This window comes from Sminthopsis crassicaudata, chromosome 5, assembly GCF_048593235.1.
Source record: "Sminthopsis crassicaudata isolate SCR6 chromosome 5, ASM4859323v1, whole genome shotgun sequence".
Taxonomy (NCBI): Eukaryota; Metazoa; Chordata; class Mammalia; order Dasyuromorphia; family Dasyuridae; genus Sminthopsis; species Sminthopsis crassicaudata.
The window spans coordinates 93,184,335-93,211,031 of NC_133621.1; the positions used below are offsets into that span (position 1 = coordinate 93,184,335).

General features: G+C 34.9%; 1 protein-coding gene across 1 annotated transcript in view; it reads right to left on the minus strand.

Moving 5' to 3' along the window:
* CNTNAP2 (contactin associated protein 2) overlaps positions 1 to 26,697 on the minus strand; it is a 2,674,182-nt gene that overhangs the window by 245,024 nt on the left and 2,402,461 nt on the right. Inside the window, exon 17 of the mRNA XM_074267631.1 lies at positions 18,785 to 19,003. Coding sequence (XP_074123732.1) covers positions 18,785 to 19,003 — 219 coding nt within the window. The remainder of the gene's footprint in view (positions 1 to 18,784; positions 19,004 to 26,697) is intronic.

A 26,697-nucleotide genomic window follows, 5' to 3' on the forward strand; every position in this document is an offset into this window, starting at 1 on the left:
CAAAAGTAAAATGATTTACTGAGGGTCACATAGTCATTATATATATCAGAGGCAGGGCTTAAACTCAGGTATTTCTGACTGTTATGCCAGACTTTTAGCTACCATACTGTTTCAAAGTGAGTTTCTCAACAGGGAATATATGACATTCGGTAAAAATTTCATAGAACAAGTCATATGAATTTCAATATAATATTTAACATGTTTGAAGCTATCAGCCTGGTTCTGCCACTTACAATGACTCTGGGCAAATCACTTAAGCTCCCTAGTTCTTAGTCAGTGATAGGATTGGGTGAGAAGATATCTCAGCTACCTTCTAGCTATAAATCTAGGTACCTGTGAAATGATTAGCATTTTAAGAAAGCCATCACATATTCTTATCTGACCCTAGACCTAAGCTTAAAGATATAATAATGATGCTTGAACTGTAGGAGGCTGAAGAAAGAATGGTGGAGAAAGAAACAGGACAAGAGGAAGAAGAGGCAAAGAGAGAAAGACAGGGGAAGGAAGGGAAGGAGAAAGGTGAAAGGGAGAGAGGAAGAAGGAAGGAGATATGGAGGTAAAGGAAGAAGGAAAGGAAAAAGGAAGGAAAGAGGAAGAAGGGAGGGAATGGATGGGAAAGAGATGAAAGAAAGGAGGCAAAAAGAAAGGGGAAAGCAAAAAGTGGAATAGAGATTCTAGAAGGTATGTATATGTGTAAAAGAAAACATGTAACATATTTTCTGAAATAATTCAGCTCCAGTTAAAATTAGACCCAGTGAATTTTGATAAGATTATAAATAAAAAAGGACAGAGTGAAAAAGAGTTTGTACAAGATCCTCTACCATTTGAAATCCCCAGAATTTGTCTTCAAATATGAGAGTGACTTTGATATGAAAAGGGATTACTATGAAGGTTTGTGTGTGTTGGCGAATTCAAATGGATGAGATTGGGCGATTTGCTGTTTATTCTTTCATTACTCTAACTTACCTTGGAAAATACTGACATCTGAAATATCTGACTATCTGACATCTATTAAGTTTTGAAAAGTCATTTCTCAGAAGGGTCTTTCAAGTTGGTCTTTAATAAAATACATTTAATTATGTTTATAAGGACATAGGAATTACTTGAAGAGAGTACCATTTCAGTTTGAAATGGCCTGCACAGTATTTTCTAGCTCCATGGTTTTGTTTAGATCAGAAATGTGGGGGTACTAGATAATTGGAAACCATATGATTATAGAGTAGAGCTCTAAGGAACCTTAGAGGACATTGTATCAAATCTGTTTCTTTTATAGATAAGTACACTGAAGCACAGAGGCTAAGTGACTTGCCAAGGTGAGATATGTGCTCAGGTCTTCCTGATTCCATGCTGTTGCTGCTTCACACTCCTGTAATATAGAAAACTTGGGCTGCTGCTTTGGGTGAGAAAAAATTTTTTGAGCAACAGCATCTGTTATTTATCTTTGTATGGCAAAATTCTATTTTTTGCAGGATGAGAAGGGATGGAAGGTTTCAATTAGTCAGTGAAGAGAAGGTGTAAATGGATGGAACCAAGGATCATTCAAAGGAATAACACATGGCTTCTATAGTCTATTTTATTTCCTTTTGGGTTTCCTAAGAGAACATTTCAATTAAAAAAGAAAAAAAAGCCTTGTAACTAGATTTTGATGACTTGAATAATATAAATTAGTTAAATTTGTTGCCAAAAGTAATCATTTTGATTTAAAAAATTATATTAAGACTTTCTTTTATCAATGAGTGCATATGATAACCTTTGAATACATCATTTCTTGTATTATTGTTCTTTTGACAATATGTTGAAATCTATGGACCCCTCAGAATAATATTTTAAGTGTATAGAATAAAACACAAAACCAAGAAAACCAATTATGTTGAGAAAGTTTTCAAAATATTAAAATGAAAACAATAACAAAAACAAAAACAAGTTTATAAACTTCAAGTCGAGAACTCTGGGAATAAATGATAGCAGAAGCTCATTTACATACAGGGGGATAAAGATTTTGTAAATGTCAGAGGGAAGAAGAGAGAACTCTAAGGTAGGTAATCTTTTGATTTGATGAGACTATGATGCCAAATTAGAATATAAATTCATTAATAAAATCTTAATAGGGAGGTATCAGGCAATTATATGCAGTATCATAAAGCAATGGAGCAATGGAGGTAAAAACCAATTTTTTGATCAAGAAAAAGAAAGAAATTTTTTGGTCAAGAAAAAGTCAAGAAATAAAAGAAAATATTTATAAAGGATTTTATAAAATGATTTATAAAATTATTGTAGCAAGCTGTTTTGTACATCAAAAAAGGGGGATCACTAAACACTAGGACCCTAAAAGCATAGTTTTGTGCAGAGATGTTTGCATGTTGTCCACCCTTCCCCATCACCTCCCTGCCTTTAGACTGTGAGCTCTTTGAGAGTAAGGATGTGCTTTTGCTTTTCCTTGCATTCACAGTGCTTAGTATAGTGCCTAATAAATAGCAGGTACTTGATAAATGCTAGTTTACTTATTCATTGATAATTGAAAGGTGGAAATTACAGTAAGGCTAACAAAATGGGAAAAGCAGCTGGACTGGACCAAATATATATAGCAGAAAAAATATGTCAGAACCCCTCAATTGGGAATACATTATGGAATCAACCCAATATCAAAATAATGGTAAAAAAAAAAGTTCGGACTCAAAGATATTGTGAGAGATCATCTGATGATGCTCTAGGTGAAGCAGAAATTAGGGAGATTCTTTAAGAGTCCAAGCTGAAGAAGAATTCACACTAAATCAGGAGTTCTGAACTAAGGTCCTTAACATAAGGACCCTTCCTAAGCTCTCATCTTCTCTCTCTCTCTCTCTCTCTCTGTATATATATATATATATATATATATATATATATATATATATATATATGTATATACATATATATGCATATGCATATTAATAACTATCTTTCATCATATTGACTTCCTTTGTAGTTCTGTTTTTCATTTTATACCAAGGCACAAGAAAGGTTAAATACTCCTGCTAAATGGTAATGCTTCTATTGTGTATGGCACGGATTAATTGGATGAATGCCGAGAACAGTGCACAATGTCTTAGAAGAGAACTGAAATCACTATAAAGAACTCAGATCATGCCATTGAATGGATAATCTGAGGGTATAACACTTATCCATCAGCATGAACAAATGGGACATTACAATATGCTTAGCAAGCTGAACTGACATTTGAAAAGGAGAAGGAGGGCTGAATTGTCTTTGGGAAACTGCAAAGCTCCTTCAATGACTCTATGAAAGACAGTAACATTTAAATACTAATATTTTGCTGGTGATGTACTATGGTAATGGGGCATAGTATACGTGATGCTGAAGTATTAAAAATGACTACTGTTGCAGAGAGCAATGGAAGGGTATTATAATGGTTTTGAGTGAGCAGAAGCAGATGACCAAAGGGGGGCATTTTATAAGTAAGGTAAGACATGCTATTGAGGAATTGGTTGCAAGAAAGAAAGAAAAAAAATAGGTTAGTCAGATGATGAAGGTGAAAGACAATTAGTGGAGTGCCAGAGTGCTTCACTGGTATCCTCCTGAGGGAAAAGGAAAGCAAAAAATGGCCTCCAGAAAATTGGGTAGAACTCCTATGACATACTTATGAGAATCCGGGACGAGAAAGCATAGTTGGGTTGTGAAAGGAAGTGAATGGAAGGGAATAAGCATTTATTAAGTGCCTATTTTGTGCCAGGTACTGTGTCAAATGCTTTATAAATATTATCCTATTTGATCCTCAACAATTTTGAGAGACAGATACTATTGTTATTCCTATTTTGTAGTTGAGAATACTAAAGTATATAGAGGTTAAATGACTTTTCAGTATAACACCGTCCTTGTGTTCAGTCATATCCAACTCTTTGTGACCCATTTGGGTTTTCTTGGCAAGGGTACCAGAGTTGCTTGCCTTTTCTTTCTCCAGTTTATTTCACAGATGAGACAACTGAGGCAAACAGAGTTAAATGGCTTGCCCAGGATCACATAACTAGTAAGTGTCTCAGGATAGAGTTGAACCTGGGAAGATGAGTCTTCGTGTTTTCAGGCCTGATACTTTATGTATCGAGTCATTTATATGGCTATCATTACGTGTAGATTTGAACTTGGGTCTTCCTAACATCATTGGAGAGAATATTCAAATCAATGTGATAATAAGATCCTTTAGAGTATATGATTGACCTAAATGTGATGTTTTCTACTTTTCAGAGCAAGGAATGAATGGATTTCTCAGTTCAAAATGAGGAAGATAAAATACTTTAACCATGTCATCTGCTCCAGACTTCTGTTAGAAATAATTTCTTATTAAAAAAAAAAAAAACAACCAAAACTTTTATAAAATTTTTATCAAGATTTACCAATTTAAAAAAGTATTACATTTCTTTAAAAAAATATAAAATAATAAATTTAACTAGGCCTTTATTTTTCAGAGCAAGAGCAGTTTGTTTGTTTTTCTTAAAATGGATATACTTGGCCTTGTTTGTCCCTTGACTACATAGTGCATAAAATTGAGTTATTCTTTATGAGGGCATTTCTATATTTTTCTGAAGTTTTTACTTAGGAAACGGAGTTTAGATCAATTATAGTGTTTTTCCCCTCTTGGTGGCCTGCCACAATTCAGTTTCATTGTCTGCTATAAGGGAGATTTCATTTAAAGATGTTTAATTACCTTGAATGGTTGTGATGTTTCTGGCCAATAGTTATCCAAAGTTGCCAATATCTCTGAATTAGTTTTTTTTTAAAGCACAACATGATCCAAAGAAACTATTTTCTTTTGTCAGAGGGGTCTAAAGTGTGTGGGAGAATTATATGACTATGTTTGAAACACCAGGGAGCCCTTGCCCAAGCCAAACTGTCAGATAGCCTTAGGGAAACTCTGGAGTGATAAACTTATAGTTGCAAAAATACAATACTGGACATTAGGACTGTAAAACAAAATAGTCTCTGAAAAATTTCCCCCATACACTTGTGTCTTCACAGGGCTAACAACATTTGGGAAAAAAATTAACCATCTATTTCTAAAGGTATTATCCCCCTACCAAGCTTTTGTTATTTCTGGTCTCTTATCAACAAAAGGTCCCTCCTAGGCCAAAAAAATTGGATGTGATTGGAGTGGGAATTTGACAGGAAAAAGGGCCAAGAAGGAAAGAAAAGCTCAGAACAGAAATAAATGTTGATTTCAAACTGTGACTTGCAGGTAGAATAGAAGGGGCAGCTCTGATAGTCCAGAGAACAAGGATAAGGCAATATGGTAGCTTTTTGATGTCAAAAGGTAGAGCTACTAAATTGCTCAATGCCTCTCAATCTCAAAAGGAATTTTCTAAAACCCTACTCATTTCTCAGAACTTGATGGTGAAGCAAACACAGATTGATTTCCAAAAGAAACTTTTGAAATTTGAAAATAAAAGCAGAGAAACACGGTTTGATTTTCTTTTACTTTGCTTGTAATTTTAAAAGGGCTCTATAAAATTTCTGTTTAGATCACTGGTATTTCAAATAAGAGGGACTATAGGTAATAACCACTTTTGATGATCCTAGATAAGGGTATATCATGAGCACAATTACCACCAGGCATTCTAGGTCTTACTGTTTCCCTTTCCTGCTCCCTTTCTCCATCTGAAAGCCTTTTCATATTTATATATCTTTGTATATTTTGGTTCCCTTTGTGTACATGCATGTATAAGTTTCAGTGTTTTTCTTTGTGTCCATCTCAGTCTGTGTTTTTGTCTTTCTACATCCCAGGATATGTATCCTAACTCTCTCTTTGTTCTCTGTGTGTTTTTCTTGGTCTTTTCTTTTGGGTTTAACCTACTTGCTGGTGGTCTCCCTCTTGGTGATTTTGTATTTATTTTGTATGAACTTTACATTTATTTATATGTGTACTTACAGTGTACCCTAGTAAATTACAAGTTTCTTGAGAGCAGCGACTATTTCAGGTTTTATCTTTTCATCTTCAATGATTGGTACAGATTTTTCTCTCTTTAAAGGCAGAAAATGTGCTTCATTGTCAAATGTTCCACAATTAGGGTTGGTAATTTTCAACGTACATTTATTAAATGCCTACTATGTATCAGATACTAAAAATTCCAAGACAAAACTAAAAACATTTGTTCTCTAGGTGGAACTTCTTTGTCTCAAGAGAACAAATCCTGGCTCTTCTCAAGAGAACAAATCCCAGCTGGGGAGACATTGAAAAAAAATTGGCTATTACTTTTTGGATGCCAGTTTCTTCAAATAAGGGAATTGGACTAAGAGTTCCCTTCCAGTTCTAACTCTGTCATTCTAAATACACATAGAAGGCACAGTATACATGCTTTTTGAATTGAATTGTGTCTTTATTATCTCTTATAACCTTCATTTCTTTTCTTTCAGTTCTCTTTCCTCTCCATACTTTTAAAAATATTTTTTCAGAGAGTTGAAGTATATTTTGTTGAACATTGTTTTGTTAACTGATTTCATTTTAAAAATAGAGAAGTAGAACAATTGATGTTTTTAAAAATAAAGGTGAACTGAGCTAAATGGCTATTTTTAAAATGATAATTTAAATGCTTTTGATAGAAAAATGTTTGCCACCTTGTCCTGCTTAAAATAAAGAAAAATTATGACAGGAAGATGATCACTATATTCAAATGGGAATTATTTAAATATATCATAGTTAAAATTATGTGGCTAACTGATTGTGTTCAACTTTTTATTTTGTATACTACATGAATCTGTTAAAGTAGCCAGAGTCAAAAATTCAAATTCTGGATCTTAAGGCAAAATATATCCAAAAGGGTCATAAAATCTTTTATTAGTTACAACAATAACAAAAAAACAATACATTTCTAATAGAGAGCCCATGCTCACCCCTTGTACTAAAAGTTGTCTGAATAGTAATTATATTTATGAAAATTGTATGAGATGAAAATCTGAGCTTAATTTATAAATTTAATGATCTTAAGGCTTGAAATTCAAGCATTGCAATGAAAAATAATTACAAAAACATTGTGGTCATCCATAATGAATCACATCATAGCCAATTATTACAAAGAATTCAGAAAACAAAATAAAAATAAAAGATATTAAATTTAAGGAATCAATAAAAGGAAGAAAAATAAATAAGAATTGTGCTGAGATAATAAATTTTCTTGCTTTGAGATATCTTTTAACTTCTAATAGTCTTCTAAGCTGTTGCTAAATTTTCCCAGTCTTTACTAAGGAAATTTTGTTCTCATTCATTCATTCATTCATCCATTCATGCATTTAACCATTTTTTAAAAGTTAGAATTAATCATCACTCTTTGTAAATAATTGGTGGAACTGGTCACAAAAGCTACCAACAGAAAAAAGGGTCAAGGTAATGATTAATGTCACATATATATGGAGTGAACTGAAAATTTACTTAAGTTCTAACTTTAGTAACTTAATCCAGATTATACCTTGATTCAGGAGAGCACTAAATCTTTGGAAGAAAAATGCAAGGAGACTGACTTGCACAAATTTAGTACAAATTTGTAAGGAGACTGAAATGGATTGGCCAATGATACCTCAAAAGACCAATAATAGAAAGCACCATATGAAATGTATTTTACATAGAGTGCTGAGTTGTACTTCTCAGAAGTCCAATTTCTTGGACTGAATTTCTTCAGATAGTGTTTCCTGATTTTTGGTGAGTTTATCTTCATTTCTGCATGGCATTTCTCCTAGCTTCAGCATATAGGCAGGATTTGCGAGAGCAAACAGACCAGACTAAAATTAATTATTTAACCCCAGTTAAAACCACTCTTTACTGATATACTAGAATATGCTTGGGCTCTTTACCAGTGCCCAGGAAGTGACTGGGTAGGTAATGAAGTAGACCTCACAGTTTTTGAGTTGTTTCTTCCATATTATGAAGGATTATAGAGAATATAGTTATCTGATCAAATAAGAGGTGGAGCTCTTTGAGGGCAGGATCTTATCTTGTATTCCCTAAATCAGAGAGTTGCTCTGTGAAATTGAATACAGACGTACAGCCAAGCAACACTACTTATTTTTTGTGATATATTTATTCAGAACAGCATTACAAATTAAACAAAATGAAGACCAACATGTACCCTTATTAATTTTACAAACAAACTATAAAATATTTTCTCTGCCAAATGTATTATTGCAACTAAAAGAATCACCTTTCACAGGTCTGATATGCTGACAAGTTTCTTTGAAGCAACATTAGAGTTGCTTTCTTCTAGGACCTTGGACAACACCTTTTTATGTTTGTCTCTGGGTCTGAAGGAGATTCTGGCAATTTGCCTTTAATTAGTTTTACTTTGACTATTCATAACACACTTTGAGCTACTGGAAAAAATGTATTTTTTCCATTTTTCCTTTATAAGCTCTGTGTCTTTTCCTAATTTTAATCCTACTGTACTCCTAACTCTGTCACAATTTGATTCTGTCTTTTTTCCCCCTTACAATTATCCTCAGAATTCCTGGATGTGGATGGCCTCTGCAGCTGATGGCAGGACTCTTTTGGGAATCATAAGTGGAGAAAGGATTGTGGACATAAAGATGAATTATCTGAAGGAAGGAGATTAGAAAGAAAAGATCACAGAGCTGAGGACGCATACTGAAGAGAGAGAAAAAGAAAGAAAAACTATTGGAGGAATATTCCAAACTGTAGGAGGAGAATAAAAATCCCCTAATTGCATAGAAGTCAAAAGACAATAAAATCTTCAAGCAGACCAATATTGGCAAATGGTCATGGAAAGAGGATACTGAGAAAAAAGTCTGGATTTGATGATCACAAATGAGCTTTAAAAATCTACCAGTGGAATGGTGAGGAGGAAGACTGACTATAGAAGATTAAGGGCTAGGTGGTAAAAAATGAACACAGTATACATATTAATAAAATTTTCCTTTGTGTGATTATGTCAATAATCTTGTGAGGTGGATAGGTGGGACAGATAAGCAAAGGCAAAGAGTTTGGCAGCAAAAGAGAGGAAGGAGAGAATGGTGGTATGTTGGTAAGGTAAAAGAAATAAGTACTTTTTGTTTTAAGTAAGCAAAATCCTTTCATTTTTGAAGTCAGATTGAAAGGGCATAGTTAATGCCTTGGGCAGTTATCAAGACATGGGAGCAAAAATCTTTTCAGAATCAGGAGGTAATATAGATATCGAGTACTTTGTATGAGCTTAGCTATAAAGAAGAGATACTAGAGGAAAACATGAAGAGACAAATTTTTTTTCATTATATCTTGAATTTAAGATTGGTTGAATTCATAGCTAATCAACCAAAAAACATTTAAGCAAAGCAGTTATATGGTACAGAGGATCTTGGGCTTAGAATCAGGAAGACTTGAATTCAAATCTGACCTCTGCCATATCTGTGTGACCCTGGACAAATCACCTAATTTGGTTTTTCTCAGTTTCCTTATCTGTAAAACGACCTGGAGAAAGAAATATCAAACTACTACCATACCTTCACCAAGAAAATTCCAAATGGGATCATAAAGAGTCAAACACGAATAACAACAAAATATCATGTAAAAATGGGTTTCCCCGAAATCTTTTAGAGAGTTCAAGAGGAAGATTTTGGCACCACAAATGCCTCTCCAATGATATATGTTAATTTTGATTTGTTTTCATTATAGCCTTTACAATGTAAGAGTTCCTAGTTTTGACTATAAATTGGATTAGGCCTATTGTGGAACAAAAACTTCATTTTCATAGGCAAATTCCCAAAATTAGTTCACCAACTAGAGAAAGTAATTTTTCTTTACAAAAATCTCCATCCATTCAATGAATCAAAACATCTCATAGACATCAACAGGAAGCAAAAGGTTTACATGTTAGAGAGGTCAGGATATTTGGAAAGCCCAGATTTTTCTATAATCTCATTATACAGACAGAACAAAAACATAAATCTAAGAATAATTTAGATTAGACTGTTTTTTTAAACATGCAGACAATATCTTCCTGGGTAAAGGAATATACAATTTACAGAAAAAGAGGAGGGAGTGGATACTGGAGTTTAAGGACTGGAAAAGAACATTTCAATATAGAGGTAACTCATATAGTGTCTATACTTAAATAACTAAATTTTTATTTTACAGGTGAACTGAAAAATTGTTTTCTAAATTTAACTGAAGGTAAATTTTGTAGAGAACAATGTCCTCTTTGTAGGCAATTCATATTACTGTTGCAATGGGAACTCATTCAGATTCACAGCTGAAATGTAATCATACCCATGTATATAACTCAGGAATGACTATTTCCACAGGGTTAAAAAAAACCCCAACACATTCAAAATCCAGATGTGAACACTCTCTGACTTGAAAAGGCAAGAATTTATGGATTTTTAAAATGAATGTCTTGAAGTAGAAAGTTTATGTATCCTCAAGGGCTCCCCTTTCCTCAAGGAGACATTGTGAAAAGAGTACTTTGTGAACTCTTGGGTCTTATAGAACCATGAATTCATTATTATTAAAAAAATCATTTCAACTCTAGTGGCTCCTTCTCACCTCTAGGATCATACAGAAAACACTCTTTTCTTTTTTCTTGGCATTTCAAGCCCTTCAGAATCTAACTTAACATCATACCTAGAACTCATCTTCTATTTCTTGATCTTTGTCATACTAGTTGTTCCCAATGTCCATAACACATTCTCTCTTTACCTCTACCTCTTAGTATCCCCAGTTGACTTCAAAATTTACTTTACAGGCCAATTCTTGTAGGAAGCTTTATTTTTTACACATTCCCTCCACCTACATTTCCCCCCAAATATTCTGAATTTATTTTCTCTGTACTTATGCGTACCCAAAGTCTTTGACAAAATGTAAGCTTCTTGAGGACAGGATATGTTTCTATCTCAATGTCTAACATAAATCCTAATGTAGAAGTTATATTTAATAAATTCATGTTCACTGAATAGGTCAAATTGTTATTCAGACCTTCTATATGCAAAGCACTGGGTATTGTTAAGCAATAAAAATCAGAAGCAGAAGTTTTCTCAAGTTAATGAGAAGTTTATTAATTGTCACATGCAGTAGCTAGAATGCATATTGAATACATGAATGGAGGGATCCTGCACAAGTGACTATAAAATTCCCCCTTAATCATCCCAATTTTTAATATCCTTCAGTACATAAAAAAGAACAACCAATAGTTCCTGCTCTCAAGGAGTCTACAATCCAAGAACTGAATTTAGATCCTAGTGCATCAAATACTAACTGAGAAACTTTGGATAAATCTTTAAATTCTTTGATCCTTAGCTTTTAATTTATAAAATAATGACCATTTTAGGGAAGGGAAAGTAATAAGCATTTATCTAACACCTATTACTTGCCAAGGACTGTGATAAGTTTTATGCTTTCTAATACTAAAATTCTATTATTTCTAGGGAAAAAAATAATTTTTTTTAAAAGAAAAGGCTACTTCTATTTAAATGGTTAAATTTAAGATGACATAATTTTGTAAACAGTTTATTAACTTTATTAAGTTTTTAAATGGCAAAGTTGTCCAATAGTAAGAAAGCAAAGCAAGGGGAAGAGTTAAGAGCATCCCACTCCTAAGGGTGAAAGCAATTCTATGGCAGTTGTTCTTAAGGAAGAAACAAGAATTTTTAATTGGGAGAGTGAGTGTCAGACACTGAAAAGGAAAACAATCAAGTTGTCAGTTGAGGTGCCAGGTTTTGTAGGGAGAAAAATCCTCAAAGCAAAGAACTATTAAAAGATATGATCCAAGGGACAAGGAATATGGAAGGGAGAAAGAATAGTAGATATATTTTCTGAGTCTGAAGAGGCTAATTGAGTCTTATACAGTCAAGAATGAGAGTACACATAGCTTATCACATAAAATTTGCATTTTTGCTCTCCATAGAATATTTAATCATTTCAAATACAACCCCCCAAAAAATACAACAGTATATTTTACACACTGGATAGGAGTGGCTAGCATTTTTATTTACTCCCTGTGATTGATTGGTATTTGATTATTAATAGTAAGCCCTGAGAAGGTAAGAGGGAGCAAACTGGGAGAAAGGCTACTTTCCACTTCACCTGGAGCCCACAAGCCAAGCTCAGGGAGATGAGCTCTTACTTTGGTATGAGCGGGCGTTGAGAATGATGGGTGAAATGTAGGTTCTCATATGATCCTAGCTTGTGAGAGACCCATTTCTTGATTGTTTACCTGTATTCAATCTTCATTTTATCTTGTGCGATAGAGTTTTAAAAAAAATCCCAAAGGAAATCAAGCAGTATTCAAACTTTGAGAAAAGGATTTAGGGGTAAATTTCATGAAGACAAGAAAAAAAAGAATAAAGATGGTTTGAGGATAGAATAGTTGCTTTAAAGAGATTGTGCTGGTATTTTGCTTTGCAGAAGTAGATGAGGAAAATAGAGAAGTTGGACTTAGACCCAAGATTTCACCCTGTTTCATCCTCCAACCCTCCTAAAATGGTCCCCATTCTGTTTAAAGAAGTTGGTATATTTTGTTCTTTTGATAAATGCTCCAGGCTGATATCAGTCTTACTATTGTAATGCTAGAGATTTGCTACAAGGCCTTCATGCAGGGAGCCAAATTCCACTGGGGAGGTGTTTCATTTTTTATTTTCAGCTTGGCTATTCTGATAGCATAGTCACTCACCTGGGAGTCAGTACACAGGAAATGGAAAACAGAATACAAACACTTTCTCTTCTGTTTCTAATCAGAGGACGTGAGACTGCATGCCCTTATTCCAAACTTGTTTTGCTATTAGAAGTTGCTATTTCACTGTTACACAGACCTGGATGAATTTCACATCTATAGAGTCCTATGTTCACTTGCATACCAATGTCTGAATTTCCCATTCCTTCTGTCATTTGACGTGGTAATCTCAAACATCCATTCCCTCTTTTTGGAATGCAACGTACGGAGGAACAGCTGACCAAACAGAGTTATGTGGTGTGATTGGCAGATATTATGTTCCTACATGGTTTCTAGTCAAGTTTGGTCTCAGAGAGAAGCCACAACAATTATTCGAATATTTATTTGCTCTTGCTCCTTACCTCTGCCTGGTATAAAGCATCTCTAGCACTCAGTTAGTTGGAGTAGCTGAATGATGCTGTAGATACAGTGCCAGACTGGATACAAATCCAGTCTAAAACACTCACTATCTGTCTGATCTTGTGCAAATCCTTTAGCTTTGTTTACCTCAGTTTCCTCCTATGTAAAATGAGCTAGAGAAATCGTAAACCACTCCTGGATCCTTACTAAGAACACCCTTGAAGAATTGGACGTGACCAACATAATTAACTAACAATGAAGTTCCTTTAGAGCACAGTTCAGTTTCCATCTTGGACCTTCCCCAATGGCTCCTCCCATCTTCCATCTCTTAGTTGTTAGCAATTTTATATTTTTTGAAAATATTGTTTTGAATCCACTTAAAACAATAGATAACACTTATATAGATTTTTAAAGTTTTCAAAACACTTGAAAAAATAGTCTCATTTTATCCTTGATAATGTTGAGTCTTTAAGTGCTACCATTAACAGATGAGGAAACTGAGACAGGCTAAGTGGCTTAGGCTTGTCATAGCTACTAAGAATCTGAGGACAAATATGAACTCAGGGCTTGCTGAGTGTTCTATGCACTGGGCCACCTCTTGTTTTAATGAATGAGAAATCAGGTGGCATTAGTAAATATAGAACCAGACTTGAAGGCAATAAAATTGGCTGTGTGACCCTGACAAGGTATTCAATCTCTTAAACCTTCAAGCAATTCTATAAGACTATAACTTGAAGAGAATGTTTCTTTCTGCATTATTAAAGGCTGTTTCCTCATTTGTGAGTTCCTTATATCAGTGAAATCACAGATTCAATCCTCAGTCTTATGTCTGTCAGTCAGTCAACAAACATTCCCTAAGCGTCTACTCATGTACCAGACACTCTGCTAAGCTCTGCACATATAGAAAAAAGCAAAACACAGTCCTAAAGGAGCTCACATTCAAATTGGGAAGTCATGTAAATAAGCAGGTACTTATGTAATGGATGCCCTTAGCAGAAGACGTGTCTTTTAAGGTTAGGAGTTGTTAAGGTTTGGGTTTATCCTTTGTTTCTAGCATAGTACCTTGTTCTTTGTTTAAAATTTTAATTTAAAATTTATTTTATATTATATTTATTATATAAGTTATATAAATGTAAACTATAATAAATTTAATTTTTTCCTCTCTTCAAAGCCATTGGCAGTACCCCTACTCCAGGACAAATTCTGCCTCTAAAATGAGAGAAATAAGAGTACCAGATACCATCAGGACTCAAAAGTAAAAGCTCTTGCCTCGGATAAAGAGGATTTCCTCTTTCCTTTGAAAGTAAACCAGGCAGAAAAATGAATAAAGCCACTTTAAATGCTAGAGAGTTTCAGATAGAATATTAACTCAACCAACTAGATCTACAGTTTAAGGATACCAGCTTCCAAAACGACTTCAGATGCTTTCAAGAAACCTATTTTCTTTCTGAAGCAGGGACCTAGCAGATTACAGTTTTCATTGTCCTTGATTTGCTGTCTCTGCTAGTCTTGACCTCTTCCCTTCTGCCTTTCCTTGTCCTCGATCCTGTGCTGTCTGCCTTGACTCATGCCCAGCTTGCCTCCCACTAGTGCTCACACCTGCTGCCTGTCTTGTCATGACCACAAGCCTGGGTCCCCAGCTGGGATGCCAGTAGCTGGGTTCCCAACAGCCATCCTATTCCTCCCTCACAATCCTGTCACTGCCACTGTTCTTGCCAATAATCTGAGTTCTCTGAGATACTTTACAACTAAGAGGGGTTTCAGCTGAATCCAGCATGTTGTCAGCCTCATTTATGTGATGACCATGGGCATGCCGGCTGCTCGCTAGCCCTGTAAAGAAATCTGGTCTATGGCTGCCTACATAGGAAGTGAGCCCTTGCACCTGGACCATGACTAGGGAAAACCGTGTGATGGACACGTTATCACAAGGCTGTTTGGGGAACCGGTCATATGCTAGCTGCTTATTTTAGGACAGAACACAAAAAAGTCCTGAGTGTAGTTTTAAATAAAACAAGTGTTTTCTCTTTTTGGCTTTTAAATTTTTCTCTGTTAAGTCACAGCTGTAGAGCTGAATTCCTATTACTTGCCATAACCCCAAGCTATCCTCTTTGTGATGAGATTTTCTTGCTGTCTTAAAGATTCTATGTAGCTGGCACTATTTTTTCTTTCTTTTAGGAAGGCTTTTTCAAAGGGGGTGAGTGACACTCTTATCAGTAGTAGTGTCTTTGGATAAGATACTGTGGTATTTGTGGCACATAAGTGGAATTACTAGATAATGACTCCTTTCTTTGAAGGAGATGTTTGGTAACAGTGCATATTCTTCTATTGACTGATGACTAAAACCATCCAATTTCAGATTAACTAAATGAGAAATGTAAATAAAAGAGGGACCATGTTGGAACGGTAGTCTGCACATGAAAATTTAGAGAGAGAGAAAGAAAGAGAGAAATAGAAGCAAAAGAGTAAGAATATAAGCAGAAAAAAAGATGTACAGACCTCTGCCTTATTTAATTTAAAAGCTCAAAATGTCTGGAATGGAAGAGACCTTAAAGATGACTCCTGTCCAGAGTCCTCATTTTATAGATGAGGAAATCAGCTGCCCATAAGAGACTTTTTTTAGGTCTTCAATTCCCACCCAGAAGTTAAGAGTCCTGCTCAAGGTCACATAGTGGCAGAGCATGGATTTGACTCTGTCTCCTGATTCCCAGTCCAATAGTTTGTGACAACTGGCTTTTGTGTAACTGGATTTCACAGTTCAGGGGGCTGATTGACAAGTGAGCCTGGTTCTCTCTGGGACTAGTTTCCTGATGGAGCCGTTTAAGCTGTAGAGCTCAATTATTACTGTTATATAGAGCAATTTAGAGAAGCCCTCTTAGGGGGAGAAGTCCTGTCAGGATTGCCCCAAGGGATCATAGTACTGAACCCTAAGCCATCAGAAAGTTAAAAGCTAGGAGCTCAGACTTATGAAAAAGAAAAAAACAAAGGAAAAGAGCATTATAGTAACTATATTAAGTTTAATTATATTCAGTCTTTTTGGTAAGGAAAAAGACTGTGTCCCCAAGGGAACACATTTTTGAAAAGGTTACCTGATCTTTTATTTACAGGTGATCTTCAGTCTTTTAGGAATTCTAGGGCTATTTGGGAAATTTTTTACTATTTGTTTATTTAATGAAGGTGGGGGGGTGTATGGATATGGATCTGTGTAAGGAAGATTCCTTTGGTTTCAGCTCTAGTTGAAAGCTTTAGAGAGAGTTGCCTGGATGCAATGAGAAATTAAGTTAACTAGACCATGATCATCAATTGGTATGTACCAGAAGCAGAATCTGAACTCAGGTCCTTCTGACTTCTGATTGCAGCATTGTCTACTGCACTGCATCTCTGTGGATAATGTTGGTAAAAGTCAATATTTATAAAACCTTACAGGTGCATTACTTGTAGAATATTTTAGTTTAGTGATCCACTAATAGTTCTATACTCTGTTCCTCATGTGTCTCTTTCTCAATAGATCTCAAAAACCAGCAGAAAATATTCTCCTTGAAAACAAGTCTTATTATTTTTTCATTTCTTTCTTAGATTCCCCAGGGCTGGACATAGAGTAGAAACTTAAATAAATGCTTGTCGGACTGAACTGAAGAAAAAATCTCTTTAAATATGCAGTGACTATGAATTTCAAATTTTATCTCTATTACCCCCCAAAGAAAACACATATATATGTATATATTACACAGACATTCATGGAGATGGTAGGCTAACTAGTCACCAGAGTTTGAGGAAAATATTCTTAAAGCAATATGTACTCTGAGCAAGTAAAAACAAGATAAAACAAAAATGATCTTAGGAAATAGAGAATGAATTATTTCTACTCTCAGCAGAAAAAAACAGGGACATTTCAGATTCAGGCAGAAGGTTATGTACATTATCAAACATGATCACTGCGTCATGTTTTGTCAATTGTTTTTCTTGATTAGAGGGAGGATTTAAATAGAAATGGGAGGGCAAGAGGTTGTTCCTTTGAAAATGACTATGATACAAAACCAAAAGACATTGAATAAAATTTTTTAAAAAGAAACAGAAGTAATCCTAAAGATATTCCATTCCATGTGTTACAGTTTGTGACAACTGGCATTGTGACATAGAATCCTATGCTAAGAAAGAAACTTTTTGATTTTATGATTTCTCTAGTGTTGCTCTTTATGTGTTTGCTATATAGGCTAAGTGAAATGGGTGGGTATGGGTAAATTTTCATTATGTTAAAAATGCTTTATATAGAGGCTGTGAAATGGTCCACTTTTGCAGACTGAACACACAACAATACTTCATATTTCCTTATTTTGGATAATCAATCAAGGACCTAAAATTTGAGTGGTTCATGAACTTTTCTATGTTAATGGGTGGGAAGGATTTATAATTAGAAAACATTTAAAATCTGGTGGTATTTAATGGACAAGAGACACAAGAAGGACAGCTGTGGATGGGTTATGATCTGTATTATTGGAGGGAAAAACAACATGGATGAAATCTCAGAATTTCATGTAGTGGACTGAGAAAGTAAAAGTTTACAGTTAGCCCAGTTAGGCTTCAGTTATAAAATATTTGGGAATCTCAGTATGGTTCTATAAGTATTCACCAGAGAAACATCCTATACTTCCATGCAATAGACGGCTACTCATTTCCAAAAAGAAAGGAAAATAAACCTGAAGAAGAATCAGTGTACTTGGAAACAGATTTTGACTTGAGTTGACTTTACCCTAATTTAGAATATGTTAAAAGAGAGATTGAATTGGAAAATACTATCCCATATAAACAAAAGCATGGGTATCTAAGTTAACTTATATGGTTGACCCCAGTTGCCTGGGATTTTGATGTTTATTAGGGTACCCACATTTTTCAGTTTTCTTTACATTTAATATCCAATATTTAGCCTTTTTGCTTATCCATTGAAATAAAGAGAAGTCAAAAGCATTTTATTACTTATCAATTCTAACAAGGGATGGGCAAACACATATGCTTGTATTTATTTCTAAGAGGAGGAATCGTGGTTTTCAATTCAAATGAATTTAACATTTATTAAGCACCTACTACTAGGCACATTTTTGTTTGATACTAAGCAGTTACTGAATAGTATACAGATATATGCAAAGCATATTTTTCTCCCACAATGCTCTGTGAAGGATACAATACAAGGTGGTAAGGAATTGTGGATAGAATACTAGATTCAGAAAGATGGTTCAAATTCTGCTTCTGCTACTTATTAGCCATATGGTGAGAGGCAAGTCATTTTTAGTCTTTTGTGTCTCTATTTATTTTTTCCACAAAAATGGGGATAAGAAGTCCTATAGTACCTACCTTGCGGTGCCTGAAGGTTCAAATGAGATGAATCCTTCAAGTGACATGCAATGTTTATATATTGTTATCCCCATTTTACATATACAAAATAAAGGCTTTTATATATTTTATATATTTAAACAGAGAGGGACTATGATGATAATGATAGCAAATTAAAGAGATGAATCTGAATGTAGGACTCCTGACTCCAAGGTAGGAGTGTTTCCCCCTGCATAAATATTGCAGCTGTTTGTCTCCTAAAAGATCAGAAACCACAGAATTCAGAGAAAGTCTCACAGGGTTATCTCTCTAGTTCACAGAAATGTTTGTATCTAAGTCACCTGTGTGAGAGAAGAAATTGTCTTCTGTAGTTTTGAAGCCGTTTGCAGTGCTAGAGTTAGAGTTGATGCTTCTTTTCTGTTACTTACCCACATATAGCTGGCTGTAAAGCTCTAAGCGTGTATGACCTTCTGTAGGTGCCTTCCGCACCTGTTGTGGCAACTGGTCCACCTGGAGACTTGCCTGCTTGACGTTTCTCTCAGCAATGACCCGGTGCCACTGGTCATCATTAAGGGGAGAGGGAGACCTGACAACAATCTCTACTGGCCCATTTCCAACATCAAAGGAGAAGGACACTTCGGTGGCAGCTGAAACAGCAGAGAGGAAGGAAGGTGAATATTGGAGCTCATATATAGTTCACACAGAAGAAATTTCCCAATAAAGAGATAATGACAGACTGAAAGCACAAACCTACCACTTGTTGTGAAGTTTTAAAATTATTAGCAGCCATTTGGGGACCTGTATCACACGAGGTGGAATTTGAGCTCTGCTCTATATTGATTCCATAGCCTAGTTATAAGAACTCAGATGATTTTTATCAGTCAATAAGCAGTCTGAATGACTCCAGAGAATCAGACTCTCATGTTTAGCAAAAGCTTTAAATGTCTTTTTTGGGTCCAGAGAGAATTTGTTTCATTACCCCATAGATCTAAGATAGGGAGGGCAAGTCAGGCAGGAGGAGCAAAGCTATAACTTTACACTTGGGTATCATCTTCCTTTGGGTTTCATTTCATGGTTTTTTATGAATCACTTTTGCACATTCCATCCTTTCCCCCACCCCCAGGACACTGATTTTAAGAAAAATTTACCAACAGAAGCAACTTGAAGTCATGTCATTCTTTTTTTTCCTGAGCTAACTAAAGCTGGTATTTCATACAGGTGAATGTTATACTTTGTTCTTTTCCTGGATTTTAGACATCTATCCTTTCTTTGTATCAGTCTGGTATTCAATTACTGCTACTTAATTAAAGCCCTTCTGGTGCCTCTTTGCACTGAATATCAGAAACCAGGAAAAAGAATGTTCACAGCTTTTTCATATAATACAATTGTCTGAATTTCTGTATTGGGGACTAGGGAAGATTGAGAGAAAGAGAAAGAGAATGGGTTTATGCAACAATTTGCTTACATGATCAGTATGGAGTTCTGTAAAAGTTTTGACAATGTCTCTCTCCAAATTTAATTATATATAACCAATAAGATTTACAATTTTATATAACCAGTAAGTAACAATAATCATATATAATCAATAGGACTTCATCATCAAGCTTTCTAAAGGGGACATAGTTGAGGTAAGTTAAGAAACTTGTTTAATTCACCATTTCCTTCCCAAATATGACCTTCTACCTAACTTCCCCATTTATCTTAATAGTAATGCAATTTTTTCAGTCTGTCAGAATAAGAACTCTGAAGTCTTTTTCACAATTCCTCTCTCTCTCTCTCTCTCTCTCTCTCTCTCTCTCTCTGTCTCTTCCCTCTCCCCCCCCCCAGTTCTGTCAATATTTTTTGGGCTTTGGACAAATTATTTTATCTTTCTGAGGCTCAGTTTTCTAGTAACATAAGAGGGCTAGATTAGATCAGGGATTCTTAACTTTTCATCAGTGCATTTCTTTTAAAAATATTTTTGAAAACTATATTTTAATATAAATGATTTTATTTTTATTTTATGCATTTAATTTTATATATTTCAAACTTTTTTTGGAAAAGAGATCCAAAGGATTCACCACATTGCCAAAGGGATTCATCCTATTAAAAAACATTTAAGACTATTTGACCTAGACGAGGGCTATCTGGGAGAGCTAAACTTTATCTCTGGGTCAGAGGAAAAAACGTTTACAGGACCAACCAGTACTTATAGAGGGAGCCTTAGTAAGCATCAAAGTTGTGATCCTGGGTAACCTAGTTGCCACTGAATTGTATGGTATCAACTTGGAAAACTGGAATCCGCTCTATGAACATTTTGAACATCAATAACAAATTATTATTAGGGGCTACATCTTTTTTGATTTTTCTCTTGTCTATCCTCCTTGTGGTCTCAATGTGAGTCTGAACCTCTGTATCTGGCTTTACCACATTCTTGGATTACTTTGTCTAGGTTTGTTGGCATTTGCCCACTGAACTCTATCACTCCTAGTTGTGACTTACTCTTGAGTTTACATATAGGCTACCATGTGTCAACCACTTTGCTAAGTGCTAGGGATAAAAAGAAGGGTAAAAGTCCCAGTTATTAAGAAGTCTATAGTCTAATAGGGGGAGGCAGCACATGAATAACTATGTTCAAAGATATCTTATATAAGATAAACTGGAGATGATCACCAAAGGGAAAGCAGTATTATTAAGGAGGATCTGGAAAAGTTTCTTGCAGAAGGAGGGATTTTATCAAAGACTTGAAGAAAGCCAAGGAAGAAGCTAAAAATTTGAGAGGAGGGTGAGAATTGAAAGGCATGGGGAATGGCAAGCAAAAATATTTGGGGTCAGAAGACGGTCTTTCTAATTTCAGAAATAGAAAAGAGGCATTGGGGATTAGGGTGTGAAGAGCAAAAGGAAACTGGAAAGGGAGTAAAGGGCCAGACTATAGAAGGCTTTAAAAGCCAAAGAAAGGATTTTTTACTCCCTGCTGTTATGGAAATACATGACAGTTGGCAGCTAGGAATATGAGGTTACTGAATGCCTCACTATGGGAGTACAATTATGAATGGAGAGGCAAGTCCAAAGAAGACAGAAAGAAGATATGTCCAGATAGAGAAATGATGAAAATGTGCTTTATTTAATTTTGAATTTATATAAGGATAATATTGGGATAGATCCCCCTTATTTTTGAAAATGAACTTAGTTCTCCCTTAGGAAAAGATGACAATAACAAATGAAAAAAGCAAATAAAATATAATACTTTATACTGTCATAGTACTCCAAAGGACTTCACAAAATAGTATAAATGGAAGAGATAGATGAATGATTCTTCTAAGCTTTAATATTTTATTTGAAGATCTTAGGGTTTTAGAAGTGGAAGGCATTGGAGTCACTTCATCTAATCCAATCCCTTTATTTTACAGAGAAGGAAACTAAGGCCATGTGAAAATCAGATTTTTTATTTCCAATGCAATATACAATGTATACTAGTATTATGTGTTCATCTCCATATGTCTATAGGACTTATTAAGAACTAGAAAAGATACAATTTTCTTTAAAATTGAGGAACACTTGTTCAGTGGGGTAAAAAATGATTGAAAATTTTATTTGTTTGGCTTGAAGATATTTGTATAAATATGTGTCTACAGACTAATCCCACTCTTTCATTTTGACTCAATCTCTATCATTCTTTTTCTCCTCTCCAACCTTAACCACTCTATATTCTGTCTTTTAATATTTTAATGAATGTCTCCAAAAACTCATGACTTGTTGCCTTGGAAGCTGATAATGGGGTATTTGTAGATTTCAGATGTATAGATAATTTCACCCATTTCATCATAATCTTTGTGCAAATCTCCTTAGTGCCCCCAAAGCAGTCATAAACATTGTCTTATTAATGACAGTGTTCTTTGGAAACTAGCCAAAAACCATTAAGTGATTAAGGACTGACAAGTTTTTTTTTAAATATCCCTTAGCCTTGGTGAATTCCCTCCAACTATAAAGATATGATGATTTTCTTATTTCCTTTCTTTTCTTCCTACACTATCTTCCTCTCTCACTTTACCTTTAGTCTCTGGAGTGGGAAAAAAAAGGAAGCATATCTAGTGTGTTAGATGTTAAGTTAGTGCAGGGATTGACCCTTTATGGTTTTAATACAAGTTCTGTCCATGGTGCTGCCTTACTTGCTTTGGTCACTATCAGAGATACTTGACAGAGCACATTTACTGCTGGGGTTGAATGAAGTGTCTGCCTTTCCCTGCTTCCCTACCTTTGAGTCCTTCTATTGTTCTGAGGGATTCCAAACAACTTGCAACTGGATGAGGAAAAAAATCAGTTAGAAAAAATTTCCCACTTTGTTGTCCATGCCTCTAGTTGGTATAGACAAACTCTTAAAATTTTAAATTATAAAATGTTTTACCAGGCATCAATTTTCACCACTAGTTTTTCATGACTGATAAAGTATAAAATAAGGAGAGCAAGGGCAACTTGGAAAGTTGTTTTACTATCCAAGAAAATTTTTAAAAAGGACTATTCTGTATTTTAGAATAAAGGGATTAAAAGGGACTTTTGAAAATATTTTATTTTTAAGCAAAACTTTTATTTAAAAATAAATTTAGTTATGTTTTAATTTTCTTGGTGTGAAAACAAAACAGTATTCTTAATGATTGAATATTTAATAAATGTTCACCTTTAAAAAGAAATTAAATCCTCCAGTTACACATCCTGATGAAATGTATTATACATGCCCATTTATACACATACAAGTTATTCTTATTTGCTCGGTTTAAGACTATAAAATTTTGTTCATTTGGGTTGATGCCATATTGGCATAGTGTTATAGATCATAGACTTAGGACTTTCAAGATCCTCAAATAAAATTCCTTTATTGATGAAGAAACTGAGGTTCCAAGTGGTAGTATGAAACGTCTAAAGCTCCATCCTAGTATGCAGGAGGGTTGGGATTGAAACTATATACTTAGCATCCAAATTCTGTATTATTTCCATAGTACCACATGTTCTAAGCTGCCAATTTAATCAGTAATTCTATCTTACTTCTGCCTAGAATTTGAATATATCCCATTTCTATCAAGAAAGATTTAATTTGAATAACTTTAGTAATTATATAAAAACCCTGGTGTAACTCTTTCTTCACCTCCATTATGAGAATCACCATTCTTGGAGTCACCTTAGTGATATCCAGAAAATTTGCCCTGGAGACTACTAATTCTACACTTTTAGGTAAGGTAGGCTCTTAAATAGTCATAGTGCAAAGAGCAGGTAATGTAGCTTATGGACCAGTAATATCTGGCTCAATGTTCCTGAAATAGTCAACAGACAGTGTAGATAGAATGAATGGCTCTGGAGTTTACAGTGAATAGCCTTGGAGTTGGGAAGCTCTTAATTTCAACTCAGTCTCTAATATAAGTCACATCTTCTATCTGCCTCGGTTTTTTCAGCTTTATAATGTGATTATTAATAGCACCTACCCACCAGAGTTATTGTGAGGATCAAATAGACATTTATGCAGTATTTAGCACAATACTTGACATACAATAGGTGACTAATAAATGCTTATTTTCTTCCTTCTTATATTTCTGCAATGGGAACTGTGTGTCAGCATTTACCCCTACCCATCCCATATACCCATTAACTTTCATTGCCCATTAACTTGTCAGAGGCATGCAAACAAAGATTTCTGGAATGACTGGAAAAACTGTTTCATCTTCAGGATATCAACTGTCATCAGGGGAATAGAAATGAGTAATAAACTGAATTTAACTCTGTGGAAAAACTATAAGTGATAAACTCTAATTTTACTCAACAACTTTTCCTGAAGCATGAATACTTATACAAGTCTTTTATAGTGTAGATTGCCAACATCTGGCAAAACTGTGAGCATTCTGGCTGGTATTAGGAAACAACCATACCTAACAGCTTGTCACACTAGTTCCTTTGCCTCTGTGCTGGTCCAGGGTCAACCTTAATTCAAAGCTTCTCCATAACAAAAAAATGGTAACCACGATCCTGTCACATTTCAGTAGCTCTTCCCCTAAGTGTGAATGTGAGGAAGAAATCAAATCTGAGAAAAATGACCTCATTTACATTTGGATAAAGGGCATGAGGAGGAATGGGAACCTCTAATTTCATCAGGTTTAGGAGCTTTCAGGGTAAAAATTCCTTCCAGCACTGCAGAACTGCAACTCAACTGTAACTGAAAGTCTTAGAGAATTGTTTGACTACATTATGGCTTTAAGTAGCTTGCCTAGGGTTACACAATCAATATAAGTAAGAAGAAGATTTAAACTCTCTCTCTTCTTATGTTATTATGAATAAAGAGCCTTACAAATAAAAAGTAAGCTCCACAAAGTGTTTTCTCTAATAATAACCCTGGGAAATAGGTAATGCCAATATTCTTTCCATTTTTACAGAAGGGGATGGGGATATTGGGAAAGGAAGGGAGAGTAGAAAGAAAGAGGAGAACTAAGGGGAGGAGAGTGAAACTTTATTGTTTGTTTCTCTAACTTCAGAGAAAATCACTGCTTTGTTTCTTTGTGTGACAAGGGACATGTTTTCCATGTTCACTGGAAAAAATGAATACTTAGCATTTATAGTTAAATTTTCAGGAATTAATAGTTGCCTTTATATTATTGTAATTTATTTTTATGATTCAAGAAGAATCAGAGGGAGAAAAATTTTACTGTATTGGGTGAATCATTTTAAAAAAAAGACAAGCTACCAGACTTTAGTATGAATAATAAATGGTTGGGGAATGAAGGTGAAACTGTAACATCACTGATTGACTTAGGACAAGATATTTCATATAGTACAAGATATTTCATAAGACTGCTTTAGAAATTGGATAAATCTTTACCAGATTCTATTATCTTTTCTCCATATAAACTTCCAGCAGGTGGCAGTATGTACTTTTTTAACTACAAGAAGAGCATTCTGAATAAATTATAACTTGCTTGAAATACTGGGTGACAAATACAGGAAATTTGGACGATGGATTAGATTGGAAAAGTTTCTTTTTTTTTTTTTGAGTGCTAAAAACAGCTGTGATTTCAAGGTGGAGAATTAAGGTGAAGGAGAGTAGGAAAAAAAAAAGATGAAAAAGGAGATAATGAAGAAAAGACAGGATTACAAAAATAATGTGATTAGCAAAGAAAAAAAAAGGAAAGCACTCCTGAAAAGTCCATGGTCATCAAAAAATTAATTAAAACTGGTTTAGTGGTTCTCAAACTATTTAATAATTTCACAAGCCATTGAGAGATCCTATCATCTCTAAAACCTTAAATTCTTCTGAAACAGCAAAAAACAAAACAAAACAAACAAAACCCCCCCCCAAAAAACAAAAAAAACCCTAAACCAAACCAGAGAGTAACAAGATTCTCATGCTATTGAATAGAAGTAACATTTTCCTTTTATTTCAGCTTTGAAGGATATTGTTTTCCCCTGAATTAAAGTTTGGTCTGGCAGGGGAGAGAAGGATAGCCTAAGAGAAATGAATTGAGAACAGGGAGAGGCAGGGGGATAGGGTGAAAATGAAATTTCAGTGAGGATCGGAGAGGCCAAGGAAAGGAGACGATGCAGACGGTACTAACTAGAATTTTAGGAAAGAAGGAAGCTATGAAAAATAAAACAGTCTAGATTAAGACCCTCTGTAGCCCTTGGAATTCACCCTCTAATTTTCAAAACAAACACTAGATAGTCCTCTGGCTCAGTGAAGGATATATATGGTTATTTAAACAGATGTATAAGGACAGAAAGAGACCAACCAACCCTCCCAAGGAGGTTGGAGAATTCACACAACTGTGAAAAGAGTTATTTTGACTCTGACTATTTCGAGACCTAACAATTTATCATACGCTCAGGCTAATTTTATGAATAATCACAAGATCCTGCATTTAGGAAGTAAGTTACCCCAGGACGAGCAAGCAAAATTTTTCTGTGAGGATAATTTTCCTTTTTCTCTCATGAATGTTGAGCTGGAAGGGATCTTAAAATCCATCCAGTCTGGTTCTCTTCTTACAGATGACAAAACTGATGGCAGGCATGTAAAGTAGTCACTTTGCTTTATTAAGAAGTCAATCTTGTTTGTTCTTTATTCTCAAAGAAGACCATGATATTAGGGAAGTGATATCATTATATATAAATGAGTTGGATGTAAGTGACAGAGGAGCTGTGCAAAGTCACTTGACTCACTTTCTCCTCCAGAACCATGTGGGTCCAGTGGCAAAATGTAGACTGGGAGATCTAGAAATAGCCTTAGACTAAGAAGTCACATGCTGGCCCAAGGTCACACTGTTAGCAAGAGAAAGGACAAAAATTTGAAAGAAGGCCTCCAATTTGAAATTTCCAACTTTTTCTTTTA